Genomic DNA, 27,655 nt, shown 5'->3' on the forward strand with positions numbered 1-27,655 from the left:
GTGATTTCGGTTATGGGGGCAACCTTTTCAATCGCAATTCAAACGGACTGACGTGAACACACAAACATAGAGAGAAGGAAGCGGGAAGGGGGAATGCGGATGAGACCGCAACGTGACCTAAGCTAACCCTAACCTCGTCGAACAAAACAGTTGGAGGCAGCAAGCAAGCATTTTTATGGCCAACAAAAAATTACATCAACATTAAATTAAAGTTAAATGGCAAAACTACGTGGCAGCAATTTCATTTTGCGACGACGTAATCAGCAAACACAAACAGCAACAGCAACAACAACAACAATAATAACAATGCAACGCCATGTTTGTAGCTGCTTTGGCAATTACATGCTTTAAAAATAATCATTATGATAAGGTCATAACACTAAATTTAATCCCCTTCCTTTTCTCCCTCTCGACAACTCCAATTGTAAATTGCAATAAAATTCGAAATTAAATTTTTGCCAAGTGCGAAACACCTGTTGCATACTCACATCGATGTTGACGCCGGGCAGAGGGAACGCCTGTCCAGGTGGCTTGTCCCGCGGCACATAACGGTAGATCTCGTGTCCATCCTTATACCATTTCACCGAGTAGAGCGACTCGCCATCGAGGGCATAGCGACAGCCCAGCTGGGCGCTCTTCAGCCGCATTATGTGATTGGGTATCTTCACCTCGGTCATTGTCAGCGCGCTGGTAATGTCTGCAATTAGTGCGAAAAGGAAAATACACAGTGAGAAAAACTCGTAAGCTATTTTTAATGCAGCCACATTTAGTTTTTTTCTTCTTCTCTTCTTCGCTATCTTTAGTTCAGGTAACGTTTCACATTTATGCTCTATATTCTTTCCCATTTCTTTCTATTTTTTTGTCTATGGCAAGCGTTAACTTTTAGTGCTGACCATGTTCGCTGCATGCATTAGATATGCCCCACATGCCACACATAGAACGTGGCACACATTTCACTTGAGCGGGGGAGGGTGGCTGAAATATCCCTATATATCATATGCCATAATCATAAGGATTTAGGAACATGTGTGCGAGCGTTTCTCTTGATGGAATGTGAATATGCTAATGCCACAGACTAGAGTTAGCATTACAGCTACAGCTGACGATCGATATTGAACGCTTTGTTTGTAAGCTTACATAAAATAGGCTAATGCTTAATGTTACACATTAACTTTGTGCTTACAAAATAAGTATATGCTGTAAGTATTAATAAATGTAATTGACAAATAATCGCACTGAATTGAATTGATTAAATCGAAATAAAAGTTTTTGTTTTGATTCCCTGACAATCTTTAAAAATTTTAAGGTAAAACAATAAACTTGACAATATTAGACTTAACTCCAACCATTTAGCATTGTAAATTAAAGGTTTATTGTGTCTATTTCTAGTAAATAAATAGCTAAGACACAAACCAAAGCAGCATGTGTAACAACCTGTGCTTATTCGCAGACTGGATGAAGCTGAAGTTTTTAAGCATATAGTATTGATACTTTAGACATAAATAAAAATTTTGTATACCCGCAGTAAAGTTCATGTTTAATATATAATGAAATAATTTAATTAGTTCACACACGACGCTTGCAATGTAAAATTACTTGACATAGTAAAATTAGCGAAGACACAAACCATAGGAGCATGTATACCAACCAGTGCTTAATGAAGACACGATGCATTTGAAGCTTTTAAACATATTTCGAAGTGTTGACTAGTGATGAATGAATGTGATCAACAAAATGGAGCTTCAATTAGACATAAAAGCAAACCTAATATTTAGGTACAATAAGTAAGTTGAAAAATTAAAAATATTATTGAGTATTCATGAGACATTCTAAGAAAAATTAGATGTTTTTATAAAAACATTTTATTTCTATTCTCCTTAGAAATTAAACAAAGGCTTATTTATAAATCATAAACGATATTTGTATTTTGAAAACCTTTAATTTCTATTATCTTAAGAATTAAAAAAACAAACTAAATTATTATTCATAAACGATTTTAATGTTTTATACAATTTAAGCATAAATGTATTTATGTTTCGGAAAAGATATTAATATTTTAATAATCTTCTAAATATAAAATAACATTGAAGTGGGCTAAATTTGACTGATCACAATTTTGCGTATTTAAAAATATAGTTATGCAATGGCATTCGCTTTTAATATAGATAGGAATGTCATGAAATAAAGACAGATTTCGGAGCGGGAAGCAGAGCGCACTGATCGGATTAACATAGACACATTCGATATACGAAGCTATAAGCTGACGTTTGGGGTGCAGGGAATATTCCCCTAGAAGTTATATCAATGGTTATTTGCAATCCGCGATGGAAACCAAAAACAGCAACAACAGTGAATTTATCTACAATACGTTGTTGGTCTTTTTTTTTTGGTTTTGGTGGTTTGAATTTATGCCGAGTGACCAGTGTGACCAGTTGACCATATTTTGCATGTAAAATAGAAAGTTCAGTGGAGCGAAGAGAGAGCAAAAAGCTCTGCCGGCTGTCACATGAATTATGCTCGCACCGCTGCATATTCCTATACCAATACTATACTATATATGCAATATGGATATGAAGTTGTAGTTCGTAGTTTGCAGTTTGCACTTGCCTGCGGCAGTTTTTTGCTGCCGTTGCTGTCGGCTTGAAGCAGCCATTATTACAAATCGGTTGAGCCACCGAAAAAAGTTGCCTAGAGGCGAAAGCCCGTTGACTGTCGTCGGTTGACGATAACAGCGCCCCAGGCAATAGACGACAGTCAATTGCGACTGCAGTCTACAATTCACAGACAGAGTCACAGATAGGGGCAGAGAAAGAGAGAAAAAACCGTCAATAGCAAAGCGTTTAAATCACAGACAACAAAAAAAACAAGAAGAAGCGGGGTTCTCATATTTGCTTTGACGACATTTTGGCGCGTTGACCGTTTTCATCGTTTTCACCGTTTTATGATTGCACGGCAATTGCAGCAGCAGCAGCAGCAGCCAGTTTGTGGCATGTGACATGTGGCATGCGGCTAGCATAGCACAATTGGCAGTTGCCGTTTGCCAGTTGCCCTTTTTGCCAGTTGCCAGTTAGCATTGCCATGACATGGACACACCTACTTATTTAATATACTGTTACACTTTTCATTTTTCAAACTTCGCTCAAAGGTGAAAAAGCGAATGAAAAGGCGCACAAAACAAACGTGCAGACTGTGTGTGTGTGTGTGTGTGTCGCAGTGGAGCAGCGCACACATTTGTTGCCTGATGGCTGAACGGGGTAACGTTACGTATACGCCGCGTGTGGCACACATGAATTTATCACATTCACATGCAAATTGCGCCAAACGACCTTATTATGCAAATTGCCAACTGCAAATGGAGAACGAAATTGATTTTCCTGCATTTCTACAACAACAGACCAAGACGACGACGACAACGACGACGAACCGAAGGAGTTGCGACTTGAAAGCGCCCACATGTGAATGCCAATGGCCTCCAAGTGTATGTGTGTTGTCTGTTGGCAGCGCTCAACAGTTTTGCAACATGGGGGCAAACCACAAAAAGCAGAGCAGAGCTGAGCGTACACCTTGCCTGCTGTGGGCGCGAACGACGGCGACAAATGGCGAATATATTGAGCTGTCACACGCCCAACTTCCAGCCCAGCCCAGGACACACACACACACATGCCTTTAGTATTGAACAATGTGCACACAAATCGACTGAGCAGAGGCCAAAACTCATCAGATAGCATAGCGAAAGAAAGAGAGAGAGCGAGAGAGACAAGGACAGCACACACACAAAAAAGGTGGCAACCACAAAATGAGTTAGTTGTTTGCCAGTTTGAGCGCGTCTTTTTGCAGCCACTGTGTGTCGTGCATTTGCGTTTTTGGGCCACAAATTTATGGCAGGCATCAGCTGAGCAACCAACAAAAAAAAAAGGATAAGACAGCGAATACATTATAAATTCATTTCCGTTTATGTATTTTGCACAAAGAAGAAAGGTTTTGCATTTAGCTTTTTGATTTCGGCTTTTGTTCAGCTGTCAAAAACGAATGGCACAACAAACGGGTTAAAGTAGGCAATAAAATGTGCTAATAAGCACAAGATTTGTGTAGCTTCTCTCATTTGCATATTTAATATATATGCGACATTTAATGCATGAATTATTTATGTATTTGTGCCTTCGTTATGTGATCTACATTTTCAATCGGTTTAGCAGCCATATCTCTCTCGTTCGCTCTCTAAACTTTGCTCGTTCTACTAAATTCGCCTTAATTGCAGTTACTGACATTTGACTTTATAAATTGGCTGGGCTGTCAGCCCCTTCTTTGGCTCTTTTTCTGCTTTCTTTGCTGCCTTCTCGAGTGCAATGCGGGCTGCGTAAATGGCGTGTGTCCTTCTGCAGCCGCCGCTGTCTTCTAGCCTCAAATGTGGCAAAGAAAAAATGAAAAAAAAAATACAGAAAAAAACAGAAAAAAGTCGAGGGCAAGAACAACTGACTGCACATTAAAAATTAAAAAAGCCAACGACGACGTTGACTCGCCTTCGAAGAATCAGCAAAGGCAAAAAGCTAAAGGCAGCGGAAAAGTCAGGCAGGCAGGAAGGGGGAAGTGGCAAAGCTAAAGCTAACGAAAAAGTTGAAGCATCAGAAGTTTGCGAGCAGCAGCAACAGCAACAGCAACATAAAAAAGAAGCAAAGTAATTTCATGCATCGTTTAATTTTCATTCGGGTTTAATTTGTGCAACGACACCGCCCCCCGCCCTTCACCCACTGTCTGCTGCCTGCCACAATTGACAACCCCAGCAGGAAAGCAAAAAACAACAAGCAACACTCCATATCCATATGATGGCTGTGCTTATTGTTGTTCTTCGTCGTGTTATTCCTGTCGAGCTGTTGTTGTTGTTCCTACAATGTTGTAATACCCCATTTAGACTTAATACCCAACAGCCACTTCCAGCGGCAAACTCACAATTGAAACGGCAAATAAAATAAATGCCAACAGACGCCAACTAAACAAAACTCTTTCTCTCACACATACAAACACACTCTCGAGTTGAAATTGACGCCGAAAATTTTGAGACAAATAAAATTAAATGAAGCGCACCCGAAAAATGCTCATCCCTTTGACTTTGAGTTTAGGCAACCCTTTTACAATGTTTCCACTTGCCAGCATCCGCATGCGGAAGCGGCATCAGCTGCGACTGATTTGAGGTGATTTGCCACAGCAAAAAAAAAAAGGTAGGCTGAACTACAAAAATACTTTTTTAAAAGGTTCGAAGAGTGGAAAGAGAGTTTAACACGTGCATATTTAAGCTAACTATCTAAAAGGATGAGAGAAATTCATGTAAACATTTAATGCTATAAAAACTTATACATGCGTTTGCTTATTAATGGCATTTGTTATGAAACTATTATTTATAAGTGAAAAGAAAAAAAAACAAAACAAAAAAATATAAATGTATAAATTATAATCAATTAATAATCAATTTAGTATAATTCTATCATCTTAGTGTATCTAGTAAGTGAAGTACGTGTTAATGATAGTGAATATGAACTTATGAATAATTTAATAAAGAAAATGGCGAAATCTAATTCTCCATTCTCAATAAAACCTTATTCCAAAAAGATACTAAATTTAGCAAAGAAAATATGCTAGAAGGTACCAAATGCTATATTTAGTATATTGATATATTCAAAAATATACCATAGAACACAAAATATACCAAAGCAATAGGCATTTTTTGCTACAAAAAAAAGTATTTAATTAATAACTTATACAATTTAACTATTCAATTTAATGCAATTCTAAAATAATAAAAGTGACTATGTATATTCAAAAATGAATCATAAAAATATATTAAAGACATTCAGATTTATTTAAAAAAGAAATGGACGAAATCTAAATACAAATTATGAACATACTTTTTAGACTGAAAAGTTCAAATTATATATTTTCCTACCATCAAAACTTAAATTTTCTATATATCTTTAAAAAACTTGAAAGATGTAATTATATATTTTCTAAATCTCATCACTCTCGTAATTTGAAAAACTTTCAAGTTATTGTTGATCACATTTAATATTGCTATAATTCTATTTAACATTTCTACACACTAAACGCTAATGATTGTAATTAAAATATTGTGAAACTGGATTCTCAGAATAGTTTACAAATGCAAATCAAATTCTGCGAAATGCTTTTAAAACTGAAATTCGAAAAACTTTTCGCAACGCTTATCACTTAAGATCTCTGGCAATTTGACATAATGAAAGCACTCTGTTTGCTGTTCGCTTCTCAGTGGAAACACTGCATTAGCGTTGGCGTTTTCTCACTTTGTTTGGCATTTTATACTTGTCATTCTCACACGTCTTCTGCTGCTTTTCTCTAAATTCTTTTGAAATTTAATGAAGTCAATTTGAGTGCGCCTGCCTTCCAACGCCCCCGCTTGCTTCGCTACCCCCCTCTACTCCTCCTCTTCTCTTGGCTTCTTCTTCTGCTTCTGCGATGCCATGTAATTGAAATTTTTATAGTTGTCGCCGTCTCGGGGGCGAAACTTTTATCAGCGCTTGGCGCACTCTTAAAAACAATTTTTAGTGTCGCCTTCTAGTGAGTCCCCGCCCTCGCTCGCTCTGAAACCCGTTGAATGTCTTTTACTCTGGCAACAAATTAATCCCTTTATTTGCATAATTGAAAAACATCAAGTGACGCTGGCAGACAAATATCAAAATGGCAACTTCGCTAGCCAAGCAAAATGGCCGCTGGCAAGTTTCTCTCCTCCCACCCCGCAATTTGTCCTTAACAATGGAGGGGTGAAAAAGGGAAGGGGAAGAGGGGAAGAGGGGAGGGAGTTGAACCAACTGTCGCCACATTTTAATGTCGCGCTGCCTCCAGGGAGCTATTTAACATTTTTCCAACACTTTGATAATCGCACTTTGCGGCCAGATTAATTATTTACGAGCCTGCGCTACCTGTGCGACGTCGCGTCGTTTAACCCGCAGACCGACACTCGACAGAAGCCACACACACACACATACAGTACTAACACACACATATACACAGAGACAAAGATAGAGAGGAAAAGCCTGGGAAGTTGTTGTTAAATCTTGGTAATGCCCAAAGCCGAGTCGGGCCACGGCGCTCAAGTATATTTGTCGCCGGTCTTAAGAGATTGCGGCGCACAATTTCCGCGCCTCTCTCAGCCACGCCCCCTACTCCTGTGCTCACACCGGTTGAACCTGGCAACCTGCCTGCCTACCTCCCGTGGCAACCCCAACGACGACGACGACGACATCAAAGCGCGCACAGAGTCACAAGCCAAAAGGCAAAGTAACAAATGCCATTGCGACACGGCTCGCTGACTGTCGTGCTGCAAAGCTGCGGGCAGCGTGTGGCAGGTGGCAGCTAGAAGGGGGGAGGCAAGGCAGCAGGGGAACTGCTGGGGGCCCAGGAGTTAACTTGGCTACCTTGTCGTTTAAATGGGCGACAGTTATCAAACGTAATATTTCAATTGTGGCGCTTCAAGTGGCGCTAAATTGAAAAGAAACAAAAGCCAAGCACTGAGTGTGCGTGTGTGTGTCATCTTTAAGCCAAATCTGTGGGCGTGGCTAAAAAAAGTGCAGTTCACAATTAAGAAGCCAGCGTCAAGGATTTGCCTTTTTTTTCTGTGTGATTTTCGTTTAAAGCAAACTTAGAAAGCAAATCCAGTTTGTGGGCGAAATTAATACGCTTAATGCAATTTGTGGCTCAAAAGCGCGGCTCAAAGCGAACCATTGCGGCAACGGTCTCAACCGCCCACTGAAGAGTCGAGTTGCCTTTGACTTGGTCGCAGCTCTTTCGCCTTTTGCTGCTCCCTTTTTGCCAGCAAGCAGTTAACAATTTCTAGCACTGAGTGCGCGGATTAAACTCGAGATGGAGCAAGACTAAGACGGACTTATACGTGTTTCTCATTTGCCAGTGAATAGTCATGTTAAAAGCAGCTTAAATTTTGCGCTGCTGCTGCGTTGATTTTGAATTACAGCTATTAAAAAACCAAAAACCCGAGTGCGTTAATATTTAATGAATGGGAAACGCAGCCAACGCAAAAAGCTAATGATAACTTAAACGACTTACTAGAGGCGAGGGAAGCACTTTCAAAACGGTTTTTAATTATAAATAATTAAACGCGTAAATTAATCCATTAGTAGATCAGGCAATATATAAATATTACAAGAATAATAGATAAAGTAAAATTAATAATTATTAAAAGAAATATACATAGATGAAGTCGAATAAATAATAAGTAAAATTTATTACAAATAATTGACTAAGACTTTAAAAATTGAAAACAGAAAAGTTATAAATAGTTAATACTTAACTTAATACATTAAAGAATTAATAAGTACATTTTTAACTAATGTATTATTAAATAATTTTTAATAAAAACTACAGGCAAGAGTACTCACTTGTTATATAATTTTTAATTAAAGCAAAATAGTGCGCAAGCGATAAATTTACAATATATGCAGAAAAATACTAGAATCAAATATACCGAAATATAAATAATATACAGAAAATATATACAGAAAAAATATAGTATTTTACTATACTGCCGGAAAAAAACCGAAAAATAACTGTATTATTGGCATATTTTACTGCTTAAATATTCAGAAAAATTTAATAGTATTATTAGTATTTTTCTGTATTTTTATTCTGTATAATATTTTACTTTAAGCAATAAAAATAGAAGCTATAAACAATACGAAAGCAGTAAAATATACTGAAAACCCACTTCAGTATTTTTCTGTATATTCATTCGCTACATTTTACTGCCAAGAAAATAGTTCAGTATTTTCTGTATATTTATTCGGTATTTTTTTAATGCTTTCGTTTTGCTTTGACTTTATTCTAAAATGGTAGCCTTTTAATGCTATAAGACTACAATCAAAATATACCAAAGAGCGAAAAATATACCAGATTATTAATTAAAGCAATTAAAAACCAAAACCTACAGCCAGTTTTTTAATGCAAAGTTATTAAATATATAAATTAACATGTTTATCAATAATTAGTTATCAATAAAATATTTGAGTAACTGATAAATTTAATAAGCAAATAAATACTTAAAATATGTAATAAATAAATAAATACCAAGTGACTAAAGATGAATTTGACAAACTCTAAATCTCAATAGTTGTATTTTTTTATAATAATCGCATATTTAACTGCCTTTGCTTCGCCTTCATAGCTTACTCTAAAGTTCTTCACATTCTAAACGCCCATAAAATCTGTATAATAGCTTCATTATAATCCACAATTGAACACCATTGAGAGAGCAGCTCTTGCGGTATAAACAACCCATGTGGTAATTGTGAAAATCGAGCACACGTGCATACAATTTGCTCATCGTCAGTCGGAATTTCAATTAAAATTTCATAGATGTATTAAAATTAAGCATTTTATTGCAAATCTGCTTAGCCTGGGCGCTAGATGAGCCAACAACAAAGGCAAAAGCAAAAGCAAATCCTTGTATTTTGAAATTCAAAAAGAACTCTCTCAATGGCCATAGCCCAAGTTGCCTAATTGAGGTGTAGCCTATTTTAAATATAAATAGATGTGTGTCAGTGTGGTTAAGCTCGTGTATGAGTGTGTGTGTGTGAGTTTTCCTAAATATACCAGTTAAAATAAAGGCCAAAGCGAGCTGACATGCTTGTTTTTTTGGTTGCTGCTGCTGCTAACGAAAAGTGCTACCGGCATAATTTGCAGCACTTCCTTCTATTCAAGTTTGCTGGGAACCAAAAAAAAGGAAAAGGAGGCGGACTGCACACATTACCATGCTCATGCCCGTGCCTATGTCGGTGTCCGTGGTGTCCCTGGCCAGTCGCTGTGCATGTCCATGTCCGAGTCAGAGCCAGAGAGAGAGAGTATGTATATTACGTATACGTAACGTGTATTATACTTGTACATTTCTTTGGCCCAGAGTTTGCTGTGTGAGCGGTGTGTGTGTTCTGTATATAAATAATTCAGTGGGCCAAGTCTGCTCGGGGCGCTTTAATGAGGCCAAAATGAATGAAGATTGGCAGCCCGGCCATCTGAAGTTTAAACAATTTATGTAACTTTCATAAGTTGAACAATTTGAAATTTATGAAAATTTAACACACACACAAACACACACACACACCCACAAAGCCAGACAAATGGACAGAAATTTCGAAGGAGACGAGCAGACAAATGCGAATGGAAAACAGAAGACAAGATGGACATGAAAATCACTTCAAGTCCCAGAGCTTTCGATTTTCTTCGTTCTTTTTTCACTTTGCTGGCAAGAGTTGAAGTTTGAAGTCGTTAGCGCTGCCTCCTGAAAAGGTAAATACACACACAAGCACACAGAGCATGCAAATACTAAGAGGCAGAGGCAGAGGAAGGAAAAGCATATCCTGACTGGCTGACTTGTCTGGCGGAAGTGTTGGGAACGAGAGAGAATGCAGGAGAGAAAATCAATTTCATATAAAAATTCAAGCAAATTTTATGCGAACCTTTTGCTGAAGCCAAAAGTTATTGCCAATATGTCTGCGACACGGTGTGAATGGATGTCTACAGAACTCTGTGTGTGTGTGTGTGTGTATGCAAAGTAGAGGTGTGTGTGTGAACTTAATGATTATGCAAATTGTTGTATAAATCGATTGGCAATCGCCACACAAATTGTTGTTAGTTCGACCACCCAAAGAAGCTGCAACATCAACTGCTGTGGCACAAATATAATAACTCATGCCTCCCCCCCTCTCAGAAATGTTATGCCCCTAATGGCTGGTGGTAAGCTCGTCAACGCACTATAAAAATGTCATTATCAGTGCAAAAGTTTTGCTTATACTCCGGGGCTATCAAGCATCAAGTGTAACACAAAAAAAAAATTTGCATATTTCAAAAGACGAAGCTAGAATAAGGACCAAAAGGGACTAAGACATAACGCCGTCTGTTGGCGCTGAAGTTGAAGTTGAAAAATGAAAGAGGAACACACATTCATACACACAAAGACAGAGCAAATTGAATTGGCAACGTAGCATTGAGTTCGGTCCACTGATAACAGTCGCCGCTTATCATTAAATTCAAATATCAATCAATTTATCATAAACCGAACGAAGGCAGCCAGTTCGGTTCGAAAGTGACAAGCAGCCAGCCAAAGGACGATAACTAGTCAGCAAAGGCGAGTAGCCAATGTCTGGCAATGTGGCAAGCTGATTCAGTCAACAGTTGCAGCAGAGGTTGACGTTGCAGCTGGAGTTGCAGCTAATGATAATGCTAATGCTAATGCAATTGACAGTTGAGCTGGCTAACGAGCTTATTAGCCTAATGCCAAATGCCCGACTGTTCAGCGACGGCAAAGGTGACAAAGATAGAGTATGCAAAGTCTAGAGGAAGAGAAAGCACGTAACTTCAAATTTATAGTGAAATAGTAATGACAATAAATGGGAGTCAAAATGGAAAATATAAAAGATGAACGAGTTGAGCAATTGTTGTAAAAGAAATTTAAATTTCTAAGAATTATATGAAATATAAATAATGAATCAACATTGATGAAGGGTTTTTTTTAACGAAAATAAATAGAATGTCAAGAGTGAAAATAAATATATAATGTTGGCATACGAAAATGCAGTATTCATAAAATAGTCAAAGTGATATAAATATTTAAAGAAATTCACACACATTCTATTCCTAAAACTTAGACAGCAAAACGAACAAGTTTAAAGAAAAATTGTAAGTAAAAATATTAAACTTTAAACCAGTATAAATCACAATTCCTTTTGTTGTTGAAGAATTGAAAATTCCGCACTGGGAATGTCGAAGAATTATTTTAAATATCAGTATTGAATCCCGAGCTGATACAGACTATTATAAAGTGATGTCAAAAAGAAGCCAAAAAGATGAATTGTAAAATCCTTGCATACAAAAATTTGATATAATGTATTAGTAAATAAAAACAGATTCCACATCGAATAACTAATAAGTAAAATGCAATTATAAGAAAAAATAAAATACAAAAAATATTTAATACTCAGAAAAGACAAATATTTGTTAAATAATAGAAAACTCTTTACTTTAAACTGCCGAAAGTCATTTTAACATTTTAAAAATGTTATAGATGAATTATGGCAAATAAACTGATGCCAAAAGGAAGAGGGAAGTTAATAAAGTTAAAGAGATATACTAAATGTATTAACTACTGCAAAAAACTGATCAATATAGAACATTTATATGAATCAAATTCAACATGAGTGTCAAAGCTCCAAATTCAGAAACAGTGTGAAAAAAGCAGTCGTTATTAAATAATTATAAACTCTTCGCAGCTGATGTACAGCTAATTATGTTGATGCCAAAAGAAAGGCAAAATGCAAAATAATTATATAATTTCTGCACAAAAAAATGAAATATTTCTATAAAGTAGAATTAATATAATTGTATAAGAAATTCTCAGAGATAACTAATCTATAAATAGCTGTAACGAATTCTTTGAGAAAATCTATATTTATACTCATATCTATTCAAATCGTAAGATTTGAAAATCAATTCCGACACTTTGGCGTTGCGAAATGTAACCATAGACAATAATGGCAAGATATAAGCATTTTATTTATGTTTATCATCCATTTGGCGCATAATTAAAATATAAAGAAGCATAAAATCAACAAATATGCGAAAAGCATAAAAACAATAACAAAAGTAATCAAAAAACTGGCCCACTTTACGTTTTGCCCGTTGTTGTTTGGTTTGCCCGATGTTGCCCCTAGCTTTATTTTTTCCCCGTCTTTTGATGATTTGCCCGAGATGCGACAAGGAGATGGGGAAGGGGAAGAGAAGCTCAGCAGCTGTTTTTATAGCTCATAAATTCGTAAGATGCTGTTTGCGAATTGGCAAAAGGCACTGCCAGTCAGCCAGCGAGTGGAGTCAAGACATCAGAATTCATTGCCTTTTGCCAAGAAATTCTACGTATACGTAATATATATAAATACGTATACGTATGTATGTATATATTTATCCTTTCACTGAGAATGGGATTGCTTGGCAGGGGAGTCAAGAGTCGAGAGCGTTGAATCAATACAAAATTGATGAATACAAATGATCATAAAAAACAATAAAAAGCAATGCCAAAAAGCATCTGGAGTTTGTTGGCAACAGAAAACAGAGTAGGAGAGAAAACAATGCGCCAAAAATTGGGGCCACAGCCACTCGGTTAGAGCGCAGCCCCAGAGTCCTGATTTGGTTATAAAAATCCCAACCACGTATTTTGTGTTGTTTTCGCCCCTTCCACATATTTTGTTTTGTCTGTGAGGAATGCGATTTAGGATTGGGCAACTTAAAGACTAGACAAGAGCAGCTAAAAACAAAAAAATAGCAGTGGAATGTCGTTTTGTTGCTTTTGAGTTTTCCACACAAATGCATTTCATTTATTATTCATATGATTCTTTATTTTTTGGCGTCACTCATTTGAAATTAATTTCGCGGAATAAAGCAGCGGGACACAAGACTTCGCTCTATGTCTCTCTTTCTCTCTGAGTTGTCGCTTGTCTCTGCTCTTGGCAGCTTTTGCTTTTGATGACACACATCGTAGGAGGAAGAGGAGAACAAGACTCTAGCTTGATTTCAAGCGTATCGTCGTTTATCGGCACAATCTAAACCCACACACAGAGAGAGCGAGCATGAATGAAATGAAGTTTAAGTAAATATGCATAGACAAACATTCACACACACACACGCACACATCGAATGCCTTTGACGGGAAATTGATTTCAATCAATCAAATGTTGTGATTACTTTACTGGAGTGCCACATCTTGGCACCGTTCCGTTCCGTTCGATTTTATGTCTGTCTCAACTGTCTCGAGTATCTCGACTGTCGGAAGATCTTCCTGTGCTTGCTCTGTGTTTGCAAGCCATTAGCCCATAATTTACTTAAAGGCTTAAGTGAAATTTAAGACCCAATGGCACTTAACAGCGCCGATTTACCGAGTTTTCTCTTCACTGTTTGATATACGAATAACTAACTAAACATTGACCTTTCTGCAAAACTCACAAGCAATGTCAACTTTCGTCGACTAATGAAAGCGCTTTATGTGTAAAACACTTTCTCAAGTGTTCGATAAAAGTTGTGCAATGGCAAAAGGCATTTAGGCAAACTGAAAGCACAGCTGCGAAAATATATAGTATGATAGTTGCAGCTTTAAGCACTTTACGAGTTTTGTTTTCAATGCGATTTATTTGGGGTAATTATTAGACAAACTTTTAAATTTACCATAAAGTAGTATAAGTAACTTTTGGCTTGGATTTGAATAAATATCTTCAATCATATTTTAATCACAAGCATTAAGCTAAAGTATTAAAAGTATTTATCTTCTATTTAAATTATTTTCTTACTCGCTGCCCATGACAAGTATTAAGCAAAAGTTTCCTGTATTTTTACTTTATTTCTTTATAAAAAAAGGAAATTAACGATGGAAAAATATAAAACATTGTTTCGCTTTGAAAAGACATTTTAATTATGATTTTCACCGCTGTCAATCGCCAGCATTAAGCATCACGCATATCAGATGGATTTGCACTTAAAATGCGCATTTCTTTTAATGCAATAATTATAGTAAACATTTTCATTTTCACTTTCGACTTTGCACGTCATCGACATCGGCAAAAGAAGTCAAAGGCAACTCGCAGTTAATGAAATTTACTTAATTTATTAAGTGATGCGCGCAAATATTATTGATAATTAACTTTTCACAGACGATTCGGGGCAAAAGTCAGTCGACGATGATAAATCAACAGACAGTCGAGCGAAAGAGGGAGAAAAAGAGTTTCGCAGTTTCAATTGCATGCAATGTTAAATATTTAATTAAGCTGCGCGCGCATATTAAAATTGCATTAAAAATGCCAACTTTCCCTCCTTTCCGAATAATCCATAAAATTAAAAATAAATATATAAAGAAAAAAAGAGCAAGCGCAGCCGCAAAACCTACGCAACACAGCATCAAAAATTGAATATGTTGTGCAGAGTGGGTGAATGTGAATACGAATATATGTGAATAACTGAATAAGTTGCAATGGGGTCGCCGCATATAATGTAAAGCCGAAAAGTAGTTGTCACTGGATGAGCTCGAATTGCGAGTGTGTGTGTGTGTTGGGCTCTTTGACAGGCGGCCAACGTGGCGTATGAGTGCTGCATTGGCCTCATAAAGTGCGCTGAGGGTTTTGCATATTACAAGCGAACGCTGTCAAAGCTATTGACAACTGTAAAGTTTGTCTCTGCATCATTTGAGCTGTCACTCGCTGTCTCTCTCTCTCTCTCTTACTCTAGCTGTCTCTTTCTGGCAAATACGCATAATAAAATGCAAAAATTCAATTAAAATTTCACAAAGCGACTGTCTCCGTTCAGCGTGGGCGAAGCTACAAACAAAACCAAAAATCATGCCACACCACACTCACACACACACACACACACAGCGACATGCACACATACAGAGAACAACTCATAAAAATGGCAGAAGGCAGCACATAAAAGTCGCGACAAATGCGCATAGTCCAAATGTTCGGCCTGAAATTGTCGACTCGCATTACTCCCATATAATGAAAGCAGCTGCATAGCAGGCCAAGGCACACACACACACCCAACACACACACACACATGCGGGTACTTGGCAAGGCATTCTCTTCCTTTACCCATACACATGTAGTTTGCTGGCAATTGGCAGTTCTGCGGTGGCACCAACTGCACACAAGTGCTGCGCATTTGCCAGTAAAATAATGCATACTCTGCAATTGAAAAGGGGAATGTGCGGATTTGTCTTGCAATTCGTTAGCTATTGAATCGTAATAGCTACAATTATTTAGTTTAAATTATAGAATAAAAATATATTAGAAAGCAAACTACCAAGCCTTATATATATATGAAGGTAACTATCATTAAGCATTAGTGCAAGAAGTTGTATTGAAAATCATTTCTAAAGTTAGTCCCAAAATTAATATTACTTAAAGTGAATTAATTGAAAACTTTGCAGAATTTAAATACTCGACAATATTAAATTAATTTAAAATAATATGCATTCTTCTAATGAAGTGTACTAAACAATATCTAAAGAAATTTTCTATGGTTACAGAACTTCTAGTAGTTAGCTTGGCTTACAACTTGTTCTTGTTCCAAATATAACATTTGGTATTTTTTCAGTATTTTTTGGTATATTACTTCGGTATATTTTAAGACCGAGCTATTTTGCTGTTATTATGCAATAGTATATCGATATACCAAATATAACACTTGGTATATTTTTAGTATTTTTGGTATATTACTTCGGTATATTTTGAGAGCACCGAACTATTTTGCTGTTATTATGCAATAGTATATCGATATACCAAATATAACATTCGGTATATTTTTAGTATTTTTTGGTATATTACTTCGGTATATTTTGAGAGCACCGAACTCTTTTGCTGTTATTATGTAATGGTATATCGTTATACCAAATATAACATTTCGTATATTTTTAGTATTTTTGACATATTTTAAGATTTGGTATATTTTAAGACCATCGAAATATTTTGCTGTTATTATGCAATAGTATATCGATATACCAAATATAACACTCGGTATATTTCACTTTTTAGTATATAAATATGGTATATTTGAAGAATAATACCGCACTGCTTAGAGCATCTGTTCGTCACATTTCCATTTGCTATAAAATTGTAGCTTGGCATTTTATTATTATAATTTCAGAGTTGTTCGCTTTTTGCATAATTTGCGCCACAATTTTAGTGCTGAGCTTTGCTTTTTGTCAGATCACAACAACAAAGAGTGGAAAACGAGAAAGTGGCAAGCAGAAGTAGAGGGGGAAATAATGTAGAAAAAAGAGCGAATATAACACTTTAAATGATGGTCATAATTTAGCTAAAAATTTGTTTTGTTATTATTATTGTTGCCGTTGCTATTGTTGCTGGGGCAGCTGCTAATGCTGCTTTATTGTTATGGATACTTTTGGATGGCCGCAGGCTGTGGCACATTATTCGCACATATGATGCAAGCACTCGAATGAATACAACTCGGAGTACTTGTATGTGGAGTGGCAGTCATACATAACACACACATACTCACATATATGTATGCATATGCAAATGCTGATGTTAACAGCATGTTTGGAATGCTAATGCTGAGCATGTTGTCATAAATCCACGCCACACACAAATCGCCCATCTGCAGTGACCTTTCAACTGCCAGCCATAAAACTGCCTCTCCGGCTACTTTACAGCTTTAAGAGCACATCGTGGGATTTTACATTTTCTTTTTTTCATTTTCATTTCGGTGTCGCGATAAGAATTCGGTGGAAAGTTTGTGGGCTTTACCCATACGTTCTCTATATATCACCATTCAACGCTGGCAACGCCGGACAGCGGCCCATTGATTACCACTTACCAAATAAATTACTCGACAAAACGGACAGCAGCGAGTGCTCTCCCCTCTCTCTCTGTGTCCGTTGCAACAAACTTTCTCTGCAACTTTCACTGGCCGTCCCAGTTACATTTACAGTTTTCAGTTTCAGTTACCATCGTTGACGCTGCTGCTCTCATTTCATGGCCCAAAGCTAGCGACAGCCGGAGGCGCAATTTTTCTGCTCTATTTGCGCTCGTCTATTGCCAAATTCACTGCAAGCACCTAAAACTAACATCGAGATGCCATTTGCCAGCACTTGCCAGCCGCGCTTGAGTGCGTCTCTCGAACACACACGAGATAGTGTTTGGGCGCGGCATTCCTTCGCCTTTCTTTACTTCTTCTTTCATCTGCTGTCCATTGTCGACAGTCTTCTGACTTTTGTTCGCCTTTCGCCATTTGAGGCGATGCCATTATCACCCAGCGCTGCTCACGTGACAAACCCAAATCGTGCACGAAATGTCAGCTACCTAAAGTTGCTCACTGAATTTTAAACAAACGATTACAGACATTATACTCGACAGTCTGTTGATATTATAGACATACTTTAAGTATTCAATTTGTAATGTAAATTCTTAAATGCTGAATTTTAAATCAAACTATATTTTGATATATTTTTAAATGCTAAATAGAACAGTTTTTATTTTCGAATTCCTATGCTATTTTTATTGCATATTCTAACAAGTTGAGCTCTCATGCTCAGATGTTTTCGTTTTCTATGTAATCATTTATTTATACAGAGATTAGTTTTTGTGTTATACAAAATGATAAAGTCTATTAAAAATTTTATTTAATACTCGGCTAAACATATATTTTGTGTTTTTTACCTAATATACTTTCTTTCTATTATGTTTTAGCCATTTTTTATAGTAAACTTTCCCCAAAATTTTATACTTTAATGAGCAACTATGACACAGTGAGTGCTATAATATATTGTACTTTGTGAATTCAACACTCTACTCGCACGAGTTTCCAGTTTCACGCTGCCATCTCGCATAGCGCAGCAGAGTTTGTAGTTGCCCGGAAAAGTATGCTTCATTTTCTTTGACTTGTGTGTTAACATATTTGCGAGAGCGTCGGTTGTCGCTTTTTTGTTTGAATTTCAGGAATGTGTTCGAGCAAATGACAAAAGTGAAAATATTTCAAGCAGTTGCGCACACACACGCAAGCACAAACTATGTGTAACACACACACATACATAACATACACTTTCGATTGAATTGTCTTTTACGCTTTTGTGAGCTGCTAACATGGGTCTTAAGGTCTAAGCGTCGCAGCTTGTGTGAAAACTATTTGCTTAGTTGCGATTGATTATGTCGAAAATGATTGCTTAACAAAATATTTAAAATATTCAAGTGCAAATTTCAAAATCATTTGGCATTTGACGTGAAGAGTGAAGCGAAGAGAGAGCGTTGAGAGAGTGGGAATGGGAATCAAATCAATTTGACTGTTGGGTCGCATGACCTGAAAAGCCTTTTAGCCATAACATGTGGCCTTTCTCGGACCATTTCTGGTGGCGACTGACTGATTATTTTATGCCTGCCACTTGCTGCCGTCTGCCGGTTGGCCCTTGTATTTCCTTCTTTTTTTTTGTTTGATAAATTTACCATATCGTTAGCGACCCTTGGGCTGATGTTCAGTGCGCTTTAAAGGTCTGCTTCCGACTCCAACTCAGACTTCGTTCCCTGTCTGTGTGTTCATTTTCAGCACTTTTTCTACATGTTTGTTCGTTTTATTTTCCTCATTTTTTTTTTTTGGGGTTCGAGCTGCACAAATTGTTGTAATACAATATTTTTGCCATTAGGCAGCCAAATGGGCAAATGCGGCCAGTTACTTTGTTTGTGCCTCGCAATGTTTGTGTTCGCTTTTAGGTCTAGGTGTTGCTCTTTTTTTTTCATTTTCCTTTCACTTTGTGGCATTTGCTTACACTTTGAACCTTTTTAAACGCCCCCGCCACAGGGCATTCAATGTCTGCTCTTTTACAGGGTATAGCCACAGTCGTGCAGTTCATTAATCACTGTGGCTAGTTGCATATCCGCGTGTGTGTGTCTCTCTCTCTCTCCTTCTCTCGCTCTCTCTATCTTGGCACTCATATCATGATATACCAAAAAGTCCAAATGGTGAATGCCTTCACTTTTTTGGCCTGTTGAAATATTCGTGCTTAATGGCACGGAAAGTCTGCATGATTAATAGGCGTCAGTCGCTCGTCGCTCGTTTGTTTGCTCGTCACAGACATTAATGCTTTCTCTCTCTCTCTCTCTCCGCTTTTCGGATGTCTCCTACTTTGCGTTTTTCTGTTTTATTTTTCGGCCTGTGCGCTCTAATGATTTCAATACAAATCGAAAAAAATATAGAGAAGTCAACACACATACACACACACGTGTTTCAGTTTGTTTCAATTTGCTTAGCTTGCTTTTTGGGGCGTTGTCCGGTCAGACAAGCTGTCGGACCTTAACCCCCCCCTTTCTCACCCTCTCCGCCGTTCAACCGTTTGTCTTTCACTTTTTTACATATCTTTCTTTTTTGGCTTTTAGCTACAGCTATCATTTTTAATTGAAATGTTACAATTTCGGGAACGACGCATATCAATTTACCCCGCCAAAAGAAAATTAAGTGTCTGTTATGGGGCTAAAATTTCATTTTTCTTCACTGCTCTACTTTCCAGAAGGTAAATGGTAGAAGGGTATTATAAACGATATAACAATGATCGTCTTTCCATCTGTCGAGCCTTAGCTAATTTGGTTGAAAATCTGGTATATTTTCCACTCAATGGTATAATTTGAATGTGATAGTATATTAATATACCAAATATGACCTTCAGTATATGGTATATTTTGAATGTTGAAAATCTGGTATATTTTCCACTCAATGGTATAATTTGAATGTGGTAGTATATTAATATACCAAATATGACATTCAGTGGAGACACAAAGAAACTATTTTGGTATATTTTAAGTATTTATACCAATATTTTCGTATATTGTATTTTGTATCTTTATGGTATATTTTGTAAGCAATAAAATATCAAAGTAACATATACTATTTGATGTAATGTAGTATTTTTTGAGTATATTAATTTGGTATATTTGACGAATAATACCGCTTATTATGTACACTATGGAATATTTAGAATATAAAAGTATATGTTATACCATAGCATTTGGTATATTTCAGTATTTTTTGTATATAAATGTGGTATATTTTAGGAATAATACCACACTGTTTTGCTTATATTCAAAATGTGTAATGGGTTTCTCAAAGTCGAGCATACTCGATAGTAGTTTTCCTAATTGTTTTTTTAATTTTTAAGTATATTAACTAGGTATATTCTACGAGTAATACCACTTACTCTATGGAGTAATTATAATATAAAAGTATATTTTTATACCATATACATTATTCGGTATATTTTAGTATTCTTTTTATATAAATGTTGTATATTTTAAGAATAATACCACACTGTTTTGCTAATATCCAAAATGGGTTTTGGGTTTCTCAAAGTCGAGCATACTCGATAGTATATAATTGCTTTTTATTTTTTTGAAAATCTCCCCCACACACTCGTTTATGTGCACAAATTGCGGTCAGCCGCGTCTCTAATGATAGTGTTAAAGTGTCTCTGGTGTATCGAAACTGTTTTCCCCACAGTTTTTCCAAATAATTATTGTAGGAAAACTCTTATAAATTATGGTCCTAGACTACAATTGAAAAATATGTGCCAAGACCTTGGCTTCAAAGCGAACAATTGTTTTGTGAAGTTTCAATTTATTGTGGCTGCTAATTAGTTGAGAAATCAATAGAAAACAATAAGTTTTAATGCCCCAAATTTCAGCAGATGTTCAACTAAACTAAATTAGTATATTATTTATTATCTTTAGCAGCTTTAAGTCATGACTGCGCTTATCTAATGACATTTATTTGGTGAAGCCTCAGCAATTTTGATAACATATTTGACAGATCATTGCAGCAGCATCAAATACACAACGCACGCTCTGCTGTCATTTAAAGCAACATTAGATGAAGTTTGATGGATTCGCTTAGCGAGACAAGCGAAATTTATGAGTATTTAAGCTACCTGCTGCCGACATCAAAGTCAATTGCAAACGCAAAGCAAACAACAATAACATCAACAACATATGCAATAAAAAGCGAGAAGCGAAAAAAAGACGAAAACGAAAAGCGTAATGGGAACAATGACAAGAGGCAAGTTAACATCATTTGGCAAATGCAAAAGATAAACTTCAACAATAGCTTAGTTGGCTCAAATGTTTTTTATGTGTCACACAAGCAGCGACAGCGAGTGTGTGTGTGTGTGTGTATTTGTATGTGTGTGAGTGCGCACATATCTCGCAATCAGACAGCTATCATCATCTACTGTGAGTATATGTGTGTGGATAATCAAAACAAAAACACTTGCGTTGTGTCATTGAAGCGACACAGTTTTATTTAAACAAAAGCCCACTTGAGCTTTTTGCTCAGTTTGCAGCAACAATTTAATGCGATAGTGTGCGCTGCATAGAAAAGCGTAGCAAACTTTACAGCGTCAAAATACCCAGCATTATTCAGAGGGGAGCTAATAAGGTCGGCTGACTTTTAAAATAACAACTGTTGGGTAAATAGGATGAGCCAGGTTTTAACTGTTTATATTAAAATGATTTTCGATAAACTAGAAAATTCTGGCATCATTGAAAGCTAGAGGAAATTATGTAAAATGTTTTAAAATTAATGTTGTAGTAAATTTGTTATAGACTTGACTTTAAATTTGCACAAAGTTGTAAATAGCTAGACCCTTTTACATTCAATAATTATTTGCCTTAAATTTAAGTTTGTAGTTTTATATTTTACATAAAGATAAATGAATAAATTATGGACTATTTTGCAAGGTTAAGTATTTTTTAGTTCATTTTTGTTCTATACTATTTCTGTGTTCCTTTTCTGCCTTATCTATTTACTACAAACTATACTTAGTAATTTATAATAAGTGCTTACATATTTAAACTAAAAGTTGTGCCTTTAAAAAAGTGCAGCATACCCTTTTTTCTGCATAATTTCACAGCGAATGCTGAACACATGTTTTTGCATTTGACAAGCTTAGACTAATCCGCTGCACTTGCAATCGAATAAAGCTTTTAGAGCTTGTGCTGTTTTCATTCGTTACGGGGTATAAAGCTGCTATTTGCGACTAATTCGCAGATAGTGCAGGGTATAAAACTATGTCTATTCGTTTGAATCACATATTTTGTACTCGATGGTATATTTTGAATGTAATAGTATATTTTTATAACAAATATGGCCTTCGGTATATTTTGAATGTCAATCATATATTAAAGTGTATCTGAAAATGGTATTTTTTTAATGTGATAGTATATTTGTATACCAAATATAGCGTTCGGTATATGGATATAATGGATATACTCGTACATAATACTATTTTGATATACCAAACATAACATTCAGTGGATAGTATATTTTTAATGTATATTGATATACCAAATATATCATTTTTTGTGTGATATATACATACATATATTTTTATACCAAATATAGCCATCGATGTATTATATATTTGAATATCCTATATATTATTGTATACACAAATATAGATGAACTAGTTTATTGATTTAGAAATTCCCTCTACACACATTCACAGGGTATTTGTTTAGTCGCATCTGCAGGCTATGATTAACATTTATGATGCATATTAAAGACTTGAGCTGTGCCTGCTGTGGCCTGTGGATGGAAATTAGCCCAGTGTGGTGAAACACATAGATGAGCAGCTGCTCAGTGGCTGTGTGCTGGGGCAAGTTTAGAGAGTAAGTCAAGGGCAGAGGGTCTGATTAATGGGCCAGTCTAATGAGAATGGGCCACCATTTTATGGGTTGGCTTTTTGCATTGCGCTGAAATTCATATTTAAGTCAGTCAATCTGTGAATGTGCTGCTGCAAAGGGGCGAAGAAGAATGAAAGAGGCGGCTGCTGATGCTGCTGCTGGTGATTCTGCTGCTGTTGTGTGCTTGTCAGAAGCAATCAGGCTGCAGGCGAAATGCGTGGCAATATCAAAGAGCGTATTTACATGCAAAGCAGGAATCGCCGAACCTCGTCTCCCTCCAAAATGCTGTGCCACTCTAAGTTGACTTGCCACAGACACAGAGACGCCGAACAGAAAATAAAAAAGCAGCGAAAAAAATTGAAAACCATTAGGATTAATGTTTAGTTGAAAGATTTGCGCGTTAAGCCATTTTTACATGGCCGCAATGCCGTCGAGACTTTGACTCTGGCTCTGTTTTTGGTCCTTCGTCCTGCTGCCTGCTGCTTTCCTGACTGGCAGCAATTGCTAATGTAGTTTATGTGTAACAGGCTGAAGCTGAGGCTGAGAGCAGCAGAGAATGGAGAATGGGGACGACTTCTTAACGTTAACTGACGGGCGGCTGCCTTTGGCTTAGGGCGAGAGACGCACAAACGGCATGTAAAATGTGACATTTTAATGTATGCAAATGAGACGTTGAATTAAGCTCACATACCCACGCACACACAGAGAGAAACACTCACACACACACCCTTACAAAACATCAGTTGGTTTCATATCCGTTTCCGCTCAGAGCTTCGCTGCTGTTGTGTGATATGATTTAAAAATAATGAAAGCCAACGCTCTCCAATGGCTTTAATGTTTGTCCCCGACTTCTTTACACCTCTCGCACTTTACCTCCCGCACAAAAACGTGACTTGCTTTTTCCCCTTCTCCCTTTTCCTATCTGTGTGCGGAAATGTCAACTTAACTTTTGTTGTTGTTGTTTTATTTTTTGCTGTTCGCTTGCGACACATCAACAACAGCAAAGTTAAGCTTGGAAAATGTCTGTTTCGACGAAAACCCTCGAGAGAATCGTTTCCCCTTTCTCCCCTCTCTGATCCCCTCTCTCTCCCTTTCTCCCGTCCAGCAACAGGCAATTTATTAATTTCTATGCAGCGTGCGTAGCGTAATTTGTTGCGTTGTTTGCTTTTTCTTAGCCAGAAAATTACTTAAGTACCAGTTGCCGGTTCGATTGTTTGAACTTTGCTTTCCAATTTGTTGATTGTTTTTTATCGCTTTCTGTTCGTGGCAAAGTTCGGGAGCGTGTTTTTTAGTTTACGCATTAAAAGCCAATCAATTTTGCTATTTTCTTTTCAACAAAATTAAAACCAATAATTTCTAATGCAATATGAATTAATATTAAGTAGCATATCACGGCTTCCTTTTTACAAACTTGCGACTCGAATGAGGATTACACATTTCACGGAATTCATTTCATTTCCAACAAAAAAAAAGCGGCACATAAAATGAGATAAAGAAATTTCAAATGGCCCTTAATTATCTGAAGAGTGCTTTGAAGTATCGTCAGAGGCAGAGCTTTCATTAGGCGTATTTGTTTAAGCGGCAACTTGGCATCTTCTTTTTTTTGTTAAAGCATATTTCATTCTTTTATTTTTCGTAAATATTTGCGTGGAAAAATCTGCCTTAGTCGTGTTTATAAAAGTGAAGATTTGTTTAAAAAGAAATATATGTTTTGAACTATTTATTTTCATGCATTCATTCCATATATTTTCCAGGAAAAATCTACATTAGTCGAAGCAATGAATTAAGTATTTAAATGAGAAGATTTGCTTATTTATTTTCATTGATTTGTTCTATAAATTTTGCAATTATTTTCCAGGAAAAATCTACCTTCGCCAAAGTAATGCATTTTTTATTTTAAAGTAAAATTTTATTAAAAAGTTATATATGTTTTTAACTATTTATTTCCATAAATTTATTCTCCATATTCTGTGAATATTTTCCAGGAAAAATCTACTTACGACGATGCAATGAATTTGGTATAAAAATGTGAAAGCTTGTTTATCAATATACCAAATATAGCCTTTAGTATATTGCTAGTGTTTTTGGGATATATTATTTTGGTATATTTATTGATGGTTTGTAGTTCTTTATCAATATACCTAATATAGCATTTGGTATATTGTTAGCATTTTTAAGGTATATTAATTCGGTATATTTTGAAATTAATATTTTGCTTTTAATAAAAATGTGTACCAGGTATCTAACAGTCAAGCTCTCTCGATCTTAATTGTTTATTATTTATTTTAATAAATACCTTTTTTTATTTGCATTTTCTTCTCTTCATTAAATTATCATTTAAACTACGCTTTTGATTGTCTCAAATACTTCCAAAGTGCATTTTAAATGCTGGCTGGCATTAAGTGTCATTATCGCATTAGTCAAAAGCAACTTGCATTATTTTATAATCTCTCAACATAATCCGATTGATTGATTATCTCTTTTGTTGCACAAATAATAGCTGTTGATTTTTTCAAGAGGAGTGAAAAAAAACTGAAGTGAATGAATTAAAAAAAGTGAAATGAGATTTAAAAATTCTTGAATTTTATTAATGATGATGCCATATTACGTATACGCACTGTGAGCCTATCAAGCGTAAAATGCAATTTCCCCTGAGTTTGAATTTTGCTTAAATCAAAGCAGAAATCTTGTTGCCTGCTTCAGACATTTGCTATCAGCTTATCCTCTTCATTTGCAGCTCCCGCTGGCAATTGGAATTAATTATATATTTCAAGTCACACACACACTCACACACGTATACACACACTCTTACACTCGCAATTTAGTTAAATGAGGTAACATTTTCATGTGAATTTGCAGCAAATATTTGGCAAAGTTTTGTGTAATTTGAGGGTTCAGTTAAGAAATTAATTACGGGTCATTTAAAATGATTATAAAAAGCAAGTTTTTTTTGGGGCCACTCACCGATTAGCACTAATATCACATGTAGAATATACCAAAGCTGCAGATGTGTTGCTGTTGTTGTTGTTGTTGTCCTTTTGGCCAGGCCAACACATTGAGCTGCCTGTTGCTTTGGTTGCTGCTGTTGGTGGCAGTGAAGTCGTTGCTGTTGCTGTTGCTGCTGCTGATAATGTCGGTGGTGCTCGCTTTGATTGTGTTGTTGTTGTGTGCCTCTTCTGTCTGTGTGTGTGTGAGTGTCTGTGTGTGTGTAAGGTTCCAGCGCACACATTCTGCTGGCAGTTAAAACACTTTCACTCGTAGTACAATTTTCCTGTTTATTTATGCGTCCAACTCGCCCACGAGACTTTTTCTTCCTCTCCTCATACACTGATGTCTTTATTAATTTCTTTGTCTTTATGTGTGTGTGTGTGTGTGTTAAAGAGAAAATTCACTTATTTAATTTAGACATTAAGTTGCTGCTGTTGTTGTTCTCCTTCTCCTCTCTATTTGTTGCCGCTTTTACTGCGCTGGCAATTAATCACTTTTAATCGCGCCGCTCGCGAAATGCAACAAAAAAAAAGAGAGCGAGGAAAAGAAAAGGAAAATTTTTGGGGGAAGCAAAGGAAAACTATTAAACGGTCCCAAAGCGCCGACACGAGCCAAAGTTAAAGACATAAATTTTGCAGCATTTTGGGCAAAGATTAATTACAGCGACGCAGCGCAGACTGCGACTGCGACTCCGACTGCGTCTATTGAGGCGCATGCAACATAAATTCAAACTTCTTGGTGTTGGTCCCAGGCATTTGATTTACGGCCACGCGCTGGCAACGCTTACAACAAGGCAATTGAGGCTGTTGTCGTCGTCATCGTCGCCGGTCGTTGGTTGCCAGTCGCCATTGTCGTTGTCGCAGTCAATGCTTCGTTGGAATAATAATGCCACACGCTCTGTTGACCCACATGAGCCACAATGCAGCACTAACATCATTGCCCAAGTGCCTATCAAACTTGATTAGCGGCAACAGCCCCATCTGTCTATGTATTTTGGGTTTGAGTTTTAGGTTTGGGGCCCGCCGCACGCCGTTAGAGCCAGCGCCAAAACAGCTGCCAATTCCCATTTACAAATTCGCACAAACGCTACATAAAGTGTTGCTGCATAGTTTAGCTTTAATGCTACTAGCTAAAGAGTATTTCATTTAAATAGCTCAAATTAAACCACAATCAAATGCCATTAAATATTAGTACAGAATAGTGTAGCATACTTTTAGGGGTGCCGACAAAATAGTAAATATTCGCTAAAAATATTAGTTAAATTAAAATTCGGCCATAAATAGAATTCGATGAATATATTCTAACAAGAAGAGGTTTAATGTTTAATTTAACAAATTAATTGAATTTCTCAAAATTAAACTACAATTCATTGCTCCAAATTGCAGTATAAAAAAGTGTAGTCTACTTTCGAGCGCAAAATA

General features: G+C 36.5%; 1 protein-coding gene across 4 annotated transcripts in view; it reads right to left on the minus strand.

Moving 5' to 3' along the window:
• Positions 1–27,655, minus strand: part of LOC133850357 (uncharacterized) — a 57,792-nt gene that overhangs the window by 17,784 nt on the left and 12,353 nt on the right. For 2 of the 4 annotated variants that reach the window (XM_062286434.1, XM_062286425.1), the window contains exons 2-3: positions 26,211–26,598; positions 489–697 (exon numbers count right to left, since the gene is read on the minus strand). In XM_062286434.1, the coding sequence (XP_062142418.1) occupies positions 489–697; positions 26,211–26,475 (474 nt within the window). In that variant the 5' untranslated portion in view covers positions 26,476–26,598. Of the gene's footprint in view, positions 1–488; positions 698–17,403; positions 17,952–26,210; positions 26,599–27,655 lie in introns of those variants that run through there. The other 2 variants (XM_062286452.1, XM_062286443.1) reach the window with 2 other exon arrangements.

Source organism: Drosophila sulfurigaster, chromosome 2L (assembly GCF_023558435.1).
Source record: "Drosophila sulfurigaster albostrigata strain 15112-1811.04 chromosome 2L, ASM2355843v2, whole genome shotgun sequence".
In the NCBI taxonomy this organism is placed as follows: Eukaryota; Metazoa; Arthropoda; class Insecta; order Diptera; family Drosophilidae; genus Drosophila; species Drosophila sulfurigaster.